This window comes from Eretmochelys imbricata, chromosome 2 (assembly GCF_965152235.1).
Source record: "Eretmochelys imbricata isolate rEreImb1 chromosome 2, rEreImb1.hap1, whole genome shotgun sequence".
NCBI classification, from domain to species: Eukaryota; Metazoa; Chordata; order Testudines; family Cheloniidae; genus Eretmochelys; species Eretmochelys imbricata.
The window spans coordinates 117,452,117-117,464,551 of NC_135573.1; the positions used below are offsets into that span (position 1 = coordinate 117,452,117).

Genomic DNA, 12,435 nt, shown 5'->3' on the forward strand with positions numbered 1-12,435 from the left:
TGTTGGTATTCCTGCGCTTCAGGGCGGGGGAAAGCAACTCACAGATTCCAGAAAAGTGGCCTTTCACATGTGAAAGTGTTGCAGCCACTGGGAATCATCCCATACCTGCAAAACTATGCAGTCCCACCAGTCTGTGCTTGTTTGTCAGGCCCAGAATCAGCATTCCACTGTATCAACCAGCCCCACTGCCACCATGATGTCCCAGTTGCCACATCCTGTGCTTTCAGGAACGTCTCTGTCCATGTCCTCCTCACAATCGTCCTCATGCTGCTATCTCTTAGCCAGGTTCTGCACACACTGCAGTATAATGCATGAGGTGTTTACAATGCTCGCAACAGCAGCGATGAGCTGAGTGGGCTCCGTGCTTGCCATGCTGTGGCATCTGCATGGGTAACCCAGGAAAAAAGGCACAAAATTATTGTCTGCAGTGCTTTCACAGAGGGAGGGAGGGAGGGGAGACTGACGACATGTACTCAAAACCACCCGCAACAATGTTTTTGCCCCATCAGGCATTGGGAGCTTAACCCAGAATTCCAATGGGCAGCGGAGACTGTGGGAACTGTGAGATAGCTTCCCACAGTGCACCGCTCTGTGAGTCGATGCTAGCCACGGTATTGAGGACGCGCTCCACCAACTTAATGTGCTTAGTGGGGGCATACACAATTGACTATATAAAATTGATTTCTAAAAATCGACTTCTCTAAAATCGACCTAATTTCATAGTGTAGACATACCCTTAATAAGTAAGTTATGAACGGAACAGTCAACAATTGTTCTCTATTTCCACCCAGGGTAGGACAAGAAGTAATTGCCTTAGTTTGCAGCAAGGAATATTTAGGTTAGATATTAGGAAAAACTTTCTAACTATAGGGATAATTAAGCACTGGAACAGGTTATCTAGGGGAAGTGGTGGAATCCGCAACATTGGAGGCTTTTAAGAACAGGGTAGAAAACACCTGTAAGGGATGATGTAAGGTATACTTAATCCTGTCTCAGCACAGGGGAATTGACTTTTGAGGTCCCTTCCAGCCCTACATTTCTATGAACAATAATTCTTAGCTCTTGTATAACTGTTTCATCTACAGATCTCAACGAACTTTCCAAGGAAGTCTAGTTACAACAATGTTAGAAGAGAAGCAAGAAAAGAACAATGCACGTGGTATCAGGAGCCTCAAGGGCAGCGCACTGAGAACTAACAGTGAAAGAAATATTAGTTCCCACTTGGCTTTCCTATACTCTTTCATTGAGGTTTCAAGAATTTGGTAAGCAAATATGATGAGTTTGAAAAATATGTGCAAGCTGACATATATTCTATGGAAGAGAATTTAATAAAGATGTTGAGATAATTTAGAAGGGACAGCAATTACCATTTTGGACAGCCTGCCACCAAGGAAAAGATAATTAAAGACTTACTAAATATCACGTTGCGTTTTCCAATTATAGCCACATTCTTACTGAGGGACAGAAATTTAGCTGGTGTACAGTAAATTGGTGTAACGCCATTAACTTCAGTGGAGCTATGCAGATTTTTTACTAATAGAGGCGCCTGACCTTAAAGACTATTTATATGGGGGTTAGACTTTGACCTACCACACAAAATGGGCTTTTGACATACATGACACACTGATTTGCTAGCACATGTGAATGTGTAATATCTTTACCCAGCTTGCTATTATTTAGAACATCCTTCCTGCTTCTATTTCCATTTTCTCAGTGAGCGTAATTACGGAGTCCACAACTCTTATCAAACCAGTTAACAATAATTGATTAAAAGCCCTTGCTGCTTCATCAATGAAGGTGGCCTACCTTCAGAATAATCTATCTATTTTTCAACATAATCACATTCAGATCATTCCAGTTCTAGTTGGCAATGCTGGAGAGGCACAGCTGTGGACTCTGTGCTTGGAGGTCATGTGCCATGGCAAGTGATGCATTTGGTCAGTCTGTGCATTGTTTGACCATTTGTTCTCTTGTGTACATGCTGCGTAGCTGGGCCATGGGTCAGTCTGTTGGAGCTTCAGTAAGGGGTGTGTGGCTCTGACCCTTGGTGCTTTGATCATCCCTGCTGCTTGAAATCTCTGAGTGGCTAATCACTCTTTGGTGAGGAGAGGAAGAGATGAGCTTGGCTAAGCAGGGGAACTTGACATTAAAAAAAAAAAACTTGCTAGGTGAACTCAAGAGCTGCAAATGAAGGGAGTTAACATGAGAGCAAGATTGGTCAGGGAGTGTGAGAGGCTTTCCTTTCAGGTTCAGCTTTATGTGCAATTTCAAGATGTCCAGAGCTGGAACAGTGGTGGTGACCTGAAACAGATGTGCCAAGTTTTCTTTCCTGCCAGTAGCTAGAAGGAACTTGCTGTGCATGAAGGGCAAGGTGGTGGCTGTGCTGGAAGAAAAGATTCTTGGATTGGAGTGGTAAGTAGAGATGCTATGGAGAATCAGAGAAGCTGAGGAGTTTCTGGACAGCCAGGTTTGGGAAACATCTGTATCCCAGCTACAAGGAAGAAAGGAGGTGACCATCAGAGAGAGAGAGAGAGAGAGAGAAGACTTGGCAGTTCATAACTCCCAAAGTGAAGAGGTGGAGCTGACATTTTGCATGGGTGGAAAAAGATGAGGATGGGCAGGCTGTGCCCACCAGAGAGAAAAGGATCAGGAGAAATTCCACCCAGCTTGAAATTTCCAATCCATACCAGGTCCAGCACCCAGCTCTAAAGATCCAGCTGGAGTGAACAAATGGAGAAATAAATGGGACACATGTTAATAGCGTCTCAGTCCAACCTGTAAGAAATATCAAGCTTGCCAACAAAGAGATCTCCAACCCTCCAACAAAGACAGACAATCCTTGTTAGGGATTCAGTACTCAGAAGAACATTCTGTAAGGGACAGACTGGCAATAGGATGGTGTACTGTCTTCCCAGAGCCAAGCCTCTCTAAGAGTGGATAGGTTTCTGAAGTGGAAGAACAAGGTCCTTTAGTGCTGCTATGAACCATCACTGATGGCACTGTATCCCAAGATCTCTCACAGAAAATAGATTGTTTCAGTGATCTTGGAGCAAAGGGAGACACGAGGCAGAAGATTCTGGAAGTGAACTGATGGCGAGTGGTGTAGAGCTGAGCTTTTTGGCTTTGTGGAATATTGGTCAACCTTCTATGAAGACAGGGTGCTGTATAATTTGGATGGCCTACACTGTACTAGGAGGGGAATCCATCTCCTTGGGGACAGGCTGGCTATAGTAGGCAGGAGGATGTTAAACTAATAACAAAAGGAGAGGGTAGAAAAAGGGAAGACATGAGAAATCACTTAGCACAACATGTTGGCAACAAAATTAATCAAGACACTACAGTACATAAAGAGAAGAAATTTTTAATTGCCTATACACCAATGCTAGGAGCCTGGGTAACATATGAAAGGAACTGGAATTGCTCGTTTCTGAGCATAAATTTAATCTAGTGGGAAGTACTGAAACCTGGCAGGATGATTCACATGACTGGAATATTAAAATCAATAGTTATAACCTATTTTTGTAGGATTGAATGGGTCAAAGGGGAAAGGGAGAATGGCACTCTGTGTAAGAAATGGGATTTTCTGTTTCTAAGTCACTGATAACTCCAAAGAAAGGATCTTGAATGCTTATGGATCAATGTCCTAACAGATAAAGTACAAGATGGGGTATTAGTTGGCATTTGCCTAACACCACCAAATCACACTAGGGAATAGGATGACCAGCTCCTTATGCACCTATCTACAATGTGGGGGAGGAGGGGGGGGAGAGGAGTGAAGTGCGCTCATGGGGGACTTCAAGCTATGTGACAAGTGCTGGAGGTCTTATGCTGCCAGTATTAAAACATCCTTGGAATTTCTAAAGCTAATGTTGTGCCAATATTTTAAAAAGGTAAATGATATAACCAGGGTAACTATAGGCTTTGTCTGACATCGATCCTGGGAAAAGATAATGGAGTGGCTAATTAGGGACTCAATTAATAAAGAATTAAAGGAGGATACTATAATTAATGCCAATCAACATAGGTTTATGGACAATGGATCCTGTCAAACTAACTTGATCTCTTTTGGGGATGAGATTACAAGTTTGGTTGATAAAGGTAATAGTGTTAATGTAATATACTTAGACTTCTGTAGGGAATTTGACTTGGTATTACATAACATTTTGATAACAAAACTAGAATATTAACATGGCACATATTAAACAGATTAAAAACTGGTTAACTGATAGGTCTCAAAATGTAAATGGAGAATCATCATCGAGTGGGTATTTTTCTAGTGGAGTCAAAAAGGGGTCTGTTCTTGGCCCTATGCTATTTAACATTTTTATAAATGGCCTGGAAGAAGACATAAAATAAAGGTTGCAGATGACACAAAAACTGGGAGAGTGTTAAATAATGAAGAGATATCCAGGGGGGGTCCAGATCTCTTGGTAAGATGGGTGCAAGCAAACATGCATTTTAATATGGCTAAATGTAAATGTAAACGTACACATCTAGCAATGCAGACCGTACTTACAGGATGGGGGACTCTGTCCTGAGAAGCAGGTACTCTGAAAAAGGTTTGGGGGTGGAGGAGGAGATCAGCAGAACATGAGCTCCCAGTGCGATGCTGTGGCCAAAAGGGCTAATGTGATCCTTGGATGCATAAACTGGGGAATCTCGAGTAGTAGAGAGGTTTATTTTACCTCTGTATTTGGCACTGGTGCAACCAGTGCTGGAATCCTGTGTCCAGTTGTAGTGTGCACAATTCAAGAAGGATGTTGATAAATGGGAGAGGGTTCAGAGAAGAACCACAAGAATATTAAAGGAGGAGAAAACTTGCCTTATAGTGACAGTCTCACAGAGATTAATCTATTTATCTTAACAAAGAGTAGGTTACGGGGTGAGTTGTTCACAGTTTACCAGTGCCTACATGGGGAGCAAATATTTTACAATGAGCTCTTCAGTCTAGCAGAGAAAAGTATAACACTATCCAATGGCTGGAAGTTGAAGCTAGACACAAATTCAGACTGGAAATAAGGTGTACATTTTTAACAGTGAGGGTAACTAACCATTGAAACAGTTTGCAAAGGGTTGTGGTGGATTCTCCATCACTGGCAATATTTAAATCAAGATTGGATGTTTTTTTCTAAAAGATTTGCTCTAGGAATTATTTTGGGGGAGTTCGATGGCCTGTGCTATACAGGAGGTCAGACTAGGTGATCACATTGGACCCTTCTGGCTTTGGAAACTATGAATTGACAGGGAAATGATTGCAGAAATGGCTATCCTGCAAAGAGAAATGGCTGAACACCTTAGAGGCAGCATATCACCCAAGTGGAGGCATACCAAATATGCTCACCAGTATATTTAAATTGGCAGTTAGTCTCCATATGGGAGACACTTGCCCTCCACTACTGTTCATGAGCAGAACACCAATTTGTGGTAGCCCATAATATAACCGGTATGGAAACTATGGAAACCACCATGTAGCTAGCAGCCCAAGCAGAAATCAGCACATTCATTTTCACTTGCCACCTGCTGTGGGGACAGGTGGCAGCTTCCCATGATGTTACAGGACCAAACTAGCAATGCCCTTGCCTGACATCTCATTTCCGCCTTCTGATGTGTCCAAACTCCCAGAAGCATATGTTTCTACCATGCCAGAGGTACAGAAGCAAGCATATTTTTGTACACAGGTCCTTTATCTCCCTTATTAGCAAAAGAAATTCTGTATGGTAATACAGCCTCTAAAAAACTCTAAAGAATACATCTCTCTGTTCAGACTGGTGACAGGGAAACAGCTGGACACTCTTGATCTGATTTGAATCACCTTGAGGACTGGTCAGACAATTATTCAAAAGGGCATACAAGTTGTACAGAATTCTTACCAGTCTTGTATCTTTAAATGGGACTTTCTCCATAAGGTTCACTCCATCCTCTTGCAGGGGAGGGACATTTCTTCCATTGCAATGACAGGATTTCATTCATGCCAAAGTTTTCCATTTGTTGTTTCATATGTCTGTCCTGAACTCAGGCACAAATGAGCTGAATGTGTGTGGTGGGGTGGCAGCCCCACTCTTATGACAGATAGGGCTAGAGTAGGCCAGAGCAGCTGTGCAGAAGGGCAGCCAATCAGGGCCAGTATTATAGCCAGCCAATCAGGGCTAGGCTAGGCCCTATATAAAGGCTGCCCAGGAAGGGAGCAGGCAGTCTGTCTCAGACCTTCATGGGGGAAGGTCTGTCTCCAAAGCAGGAGATAAGCACCTTGGATAGAGCAGTGCTGGGCAGGCTTGGGGGAGCAAAGAAGGGCTCCAGCCCAATACCTGCCAGACTGCAGGCCCTGATAGTGTTACGAATTACACCTGGTAGGACACGCACACAAGTGCTACGAATTACACCTGGTAGGACACGCACACAAGTGCTACGAATTACACCGGGTAGGACACGCACACAAGTGCTACGAATTACACCGGGTAGGACACGCACATAAGTGCTACGAATTACACCGGGTAGGACACGCACACAAATGTTGCGAATTATACCTGATAGGACACGCACACCAGTGCTGCGAATTATACCTGATAGGTCACGCACAGTTCGAATCTAGGCTGAGGCACAGAAACAAAGTCCACAACTGCAGAGTTCCCAAAAGACACTAAGTTTATTACGCTCGAGCGTGGTGCCCCCCTGCTAGCCAGGAGGGGACCCTGAATGCAGATTATACAAAGATTATATACCTTTTAGCAAAGCATGTTGCCCTCGTGCATCGGAAACCTTAGCCAATAAACAAACCCTTGTTTTATCTACCACCTATCCCTGCTTGGTGCATTCCTCGTGCTATACCAGTATGTTAATTACACAGCATGGTCCTAAAGCCATGCATCAGTAACTTTTATTATCAGGATGGGAGGCCTCACATCAAGGCCAAGAAACCGGGAGTTAAAGACTGACAAAAACCAGATACTGGGAGTCAAGGCAGGCTGGAGACAAGGAGGATTTTCACAGGGATTCAATATCTAAGGATTACTCCTCCTGGTGTATGATGTGCTGGCATTTAAACAATGGTGGGCCCCAAACCAAAATGGAGTCACATGTGCTAACTTTTCCTTAACAATAGAAAGGGCCTAGAGGGTATGAAGGGCCAGAGGGGAAGTGGCCCAGGGACAGTTAGACAAGGGGAGAGAAGGAGGGCAGGGAGGCTGCCACTAGAGGGTCCCTGGGTCAGGACCCAAAGTAGTGGGTGGACCTGGGTCCTCCAACTTCCCTCCTCCTGGTACAGCACCTGGCCATGGAAGGGTGGCTGTGACAGACTGCAACCAGCCCTTGAACAGAGGGGCTAGACTCGCGGGGTTGTGGTTGGCCACTGCAGCAGGAGTGAACTGGAAAGAGTGCTGTTAACCCTGCCCTGGAAGGGGGTGAGTGTGGACTTGGGGGAGCTGTCCTGAAGAGGACACTGCTGAGCGAGGAGCAACGTGGGTCCGGACGCCAGCAGGGTGAGAGATGGATAGGACACCACCAGCAGAGGGTGCCCCGCAGAGGATAGAGCTAATTCCCGGAGGTGCCACTGTGGTGAGCCCCAACCCTGTCACAATGTGCTAAACATTTTTCAGCACAAGCGTTGTTTTTAAAAGTCAGCATTTACATAGGACCCACACAATCAGGACTGAGTTGGGGAAAGACATTTATGGGGAGTTGCATGGGTCAATATTAGATCAGTCTTAACAACTTCACTAGTCAGAAATGGTAGCAAACACCACTGATTATAATATAAACTGGAAAGTTCTGCAAACAGAGGTAATATGAAGGGCCCTAGAGTGGTCAGAAATACAGACAACACATAAAATGAGAATTGGCTTAGGAAAATGCAACAACACAGATCTGGGGGAAATAATCTGAAAGAAAAATATTGAGGAAGGAATCTGCAAAAGGAGTAAAGGTGAAAGTACTTGGCAACAAATTAGTTATGAGTTTACAACGAGATGTGACAACAAAAAAAACCAATGAACTTTGGGCTTTTTATGTCACAGAGCAAAAAGAAAAAAAGTTAATCTCTGGACAGCCCACTCCTGAAATACTGCATTCAGCTCTGGACACCTCCTTGCCAAAAAGCTTCGGACAACTAGAGAGTTCAAAGGAGGGCAACAAAAAAGATCGGTAAGCAGGAGAGACCGATTTACTGCATGAGGAAACATTGAAATAGCTTGGTGCAATGATTAAGTGGGCACACAACAATCTTCAAACATCTGAAGTGTATAAATGCAGACGGAGAGAAGTTAATTATTGTATTACGAGAGGACATACACAGTAACTAGAAAGAATGGAAGGAAATTAAGGAAGGGGAAATCTAGGCTGAATATCAGGAAAACCTCCTTGACAGTGAGATCTATTGGAAGAGATGGAAGGCACATCATTTGGGAAATCTAAAATTAGACAAGACAAAGCGCTAGAAAATGTAACAAAGGGAACCATCATACATTGTCAAGGATGCAAACAAGATGACTTAATATTCTAGGTCTTTTCCTACTCTAATATTTATTATTTTTTTGTTAGTCATCAATAAAACCAGAGGTAAAATAAAGACTGGTATAGTCATTAAGCTTCCACAAAAGGATGGCCTTTAAGCAACTTATGTTATTTGATGACATGTATGGCAGTAAGATACCTCAGAAGCTTAATATAGCTCCAGTGCCTATGAACATGTTATCCCGCTTGATAGAATGTGTAACTCAACTGAGGTTTTGCTGACTTCATAACCTGTAAAGAATACAACCCTAAGTGATTTATGAAAAGCAGCAATAATAAACAAATCTCCTGTGTGAGAGAGCGCGCAACTGAATGTGGGACCTTACACTATAGTTCCATTTCAACAAAGAAAAATTATATTTTTCTACAGAAGCAACAAAGCAAAATCCATTTCAAATTCAAAATTAAAATTTGAGGGATATTTGTGTTTCTGAGGCAGAAAAGTAAATAAACATACTATAAATTGGACAGTAGAATATTCAAAGATAAATTGCTGTGACTGGGAGAATTTAGTTGAACTTATCAAGATCTTTTGCACTGTGCCCATATTGTATGTCTACCTAGTAAATGGCACAGCATGGATTTTGTTCCTTTGGTGCCACCTTATTTTATTCTGTTTTCACTGACAACTGAGCTGGAAGTAATCGGAGAAGAGCAGGAGAGAAAGACAGGAGTGAGGAAAAGGACTTAATTCTTATAAGTTCCTGATCATACACTATGTCTATATGTTTCCAAAAAATGGGGGAGGGGGAGTGTAGAAAGAGGAAAACCCTCACTGTCAGATCAAAATGAGTAGGGAAATCTAATAATTTAAAGTTTAAGTCTGCAGGTTTAGCAGCTGTTTAAGAATGTCTTTTCTAATGTTCATCTGGCCTCAGCCTAACCTGCTGCAGAATAAACTTCAGTGTAGTAATTATTGTTAAAAATGCAACGTCTGCCATCAGTAACCAGTGGCTGTCACTACAGTTTCAGATAACACTGTTAACTCTGGGCAAATGTTGACTTTCAATGGCAACCAAAACACCTCAAAAGTTGATTTACAAATATTTTTGTTCTTATCACTTTGACCCTCAGAATGTGCTACACTGCCATTTAAAAAAAAAATAAAATAAGTAAGTCATGTCAGGTACAATTTTCAAATGCACCTAAATGTCTTTGGACCCTAAGGTCTATTTTCAAAATTGACTTAGACTGACTCACTGACTTTTTTTTAAAACTGTATCCTTAATCTAATTGACACATTTATGCAATCATCCTTTTTTAAACAGAAAAATGTTAAATATAATACAATTATTAAAGAAACTGTTGGAAGACAGGATACTGGGCCAGATGGATCATACTGACTCAGTATGGCCGTTTGTTCTTACGTTATCATTTTTCCTGCCAACTGACATAGGACTAAAACTGGCAGGAAACTTTTTTAATCAATATTTAGAATTATTGAAAAATTTCTATCATCCCTACATAGGACCTGATATTGCCATCAATCCTCACTCATAACCCCCTCTAATTTCAGTGGGCATCTCAAAACAGCTTTAATAGTAACCAGCATATCCCATGCATTCTAATGCTATGCATTACTTCCTTGACAGGAAGTTGAGTAAATTCAGCAGACCAGTCTTCCAGCAAGGAAACAGCCATAAGCAGCTATGCTCACTTAGACCATTCCTTTACTGAGACAGTGAAACAGAAACAGGTATTTCTGAAGAATGTTTGATAAATCACTCTTATTCATACACACACACACTTTGTAACCTCGAAACAGCAAATGGCGGACAGCCTCCATTCAGTTAGAGTCTGGTTTATTTAGCTATGGGGAACTTTCATGTTACTTCATGGACAGAGGGGATGTAATAACACATACACAGAATATGTAACTTTATATAAAATTACTGATTATATCAAAAAGAGCAGATCAACAGGTTTTTTTAAAACAAATACAGCGGTTTTAGTGCCATGACAGTTCCCAACAGCTCTCTGGCTCTCTCTCTTATTATGCTGCATAACCATTCTCAAAAACTTGCATCCATGCCTGCCCACCAGTAGACTAGGCGAAAGGGTCTAATACCACACTGCAATACTTACCATCACCAAAGAGATGAGTCACAAGCTTTGTGAGCACTTGTTTTAGATTGAATTCCACCAGCCGCACTGCCTCCATGGTGTGAGTCTCCTGCTTGTGTGCTGTGCGGTGCCCTTGCTCAAGCAACTGTAAACTTTCTCCATCTTTGATGTTGCTGAACAACTAAACCAACAAAACAAAAAGCACATTGTTTTGTATTGACTTTTCTAATGAAGTTTTATTGACTCTAGAAGGGAGTTCAGCTGCTGAGTCTTCAGCATGAAATAGAAATTTAGGGATTATGGTTTTGTATTGGTGTAATTGTGGGCATAGTTTTTTCCTGAAGAATCTTTATTATGGATGATGATGCCAACAAATATACAAGGAAAAAACCCAGCCTGACTTTCAGGACCCAGGTTGAGTCTGCAGGGATGGCAGTTAGAAAAACTATTTAGCATATTTGTTATGGAAATCAAGAGGCAATAAACACTGCATCTTAAAAATCACTTTCCAGAGCAGAGCCAAACACTTAAAAGCTGTAGCCAAAAGTAAGGAAAAATGTAAGAGAAGCTAGTTTCTAGTTTAAAGATATATGATGTTTGAAACCTCTTTTATTTTTATTTAAATTTTTTTTTTTACAAATTCCATTCTTTAAACAGTAAGATGAACTATCAAACATTCAATCAACTGAGCTTTACAACTTGATTCTGTACACTGATTTATAGCTCCTAATTACAGAAATCTATTTGTAGGAGAGAGATTCATAATCTGTTTGATTTAATTTGTTACTATAAATCTGTTTGGGATGGGAGATTCACAACTTAACTTCTGAATGGTTTAAAATGGTTAAAATAAAATGGTTTAAAAAATTATCAGGATAAATAAGAGTACCCAAAACAGAGAATACAATGTAGTACATCTAAGTTATATCACAATATTAATATAGAACATATTTGACGCACTATGATTTTATAAAAATATGCTAATGAATGAATATAATGTAACTAGAATATGCTTCATGCAAAAGGTCTCTTGTAAGGCATCATTACAAAGCTTATAATTTATTGAGTGCAGTCATCCTAATTGTATAAATGTATCACTCTTGTATCTGAAACTAGAAATATGTAATATAACTGAAGGCCTACTGTAATTATGCAAAGTGTGGGCCATTAATGGTGGTTTGGAATCTTGATGGCTTCCATCAGCCTGGACAATTGACTGTGGAGGGCTCTGTTTGCAGGCAGGCCTTCCTGTGAGTCAGGCTGGGAGAAATGAAGGCTTGGAGTCTTACAGGACATGTGACCATGTCACCTGGTACTGAAATCCATCTTAAATCTGGTGCTTTTCCATTTGGGGGTGGGGACCCAGACAGGGCTGGCTCTAGGAACCAGCAAACCAAGCGCATGCTTGGGGCAGCACTCCGGCTTTTTGTTTTGTTTTGTTTTTTGTTGGTGCTTGAAGTGGCAAAAAACCTAGACCGGCCCTAGACCCAGAGAGAAAGGATGCCCACCTTGTGCCAAAGCCATATAAAGGGGTGGAACAGAACAGAGGAACCAGCCATCATGAGAAATCCCTTAGCTACCACCTAAGCTGGAACAAGGGCTGTACCAGGGGAAAGGATTGTGCCCAGACTAGAAAGATATCCGGTCTGTGAAAAACTTATTGAAACATCTCTAAGGGTGAGATTTTTATCTGTATTCAGTTTTTATTACTGTACTAAACTTAGATTTGCATATTTTATTTTGCTTGGTCATTCACTTTGTTCTATCTGTTACTACTTGGAACCACTTAAATCCTACTTTCTGTGTTTCATACAATCACTTTTTTTACTTATTAACCCAGAGTATGTATTAATACCTGGGGGGAGG

The 12,435-nt window shown here is 41.5% G+C and overlaps 1 protein-coding gene across 6 annotated transcripts in view; it reads right to left on the bottom strand.

Moving 5' to 3' along the window:
• FARS2 (phenylalanyl-tRNA synthetase 2, mitochondrial) overlaps nucleotides 1-12,435 on the bottom strand; it is a 361,394-nt gene that overhangs the window by 255,263 nt on the left and 93,696 nt on the right. For all 6 annotated transcript variants that reach the window (XM_077810682.1, XM_077810684.1, XM_077810683.1 and 3 more), the window contains one exon: nucleotides 10,591-10,750. In XM_077810682.1, the coding sequence (XP_077666808.1) occupies nucleotides 10,591-10,750 (160 nt within the window). The remainder of the gene's footprint in view (nucleotides 1-10,590; nucleotides 10,751-12,435) is intronic.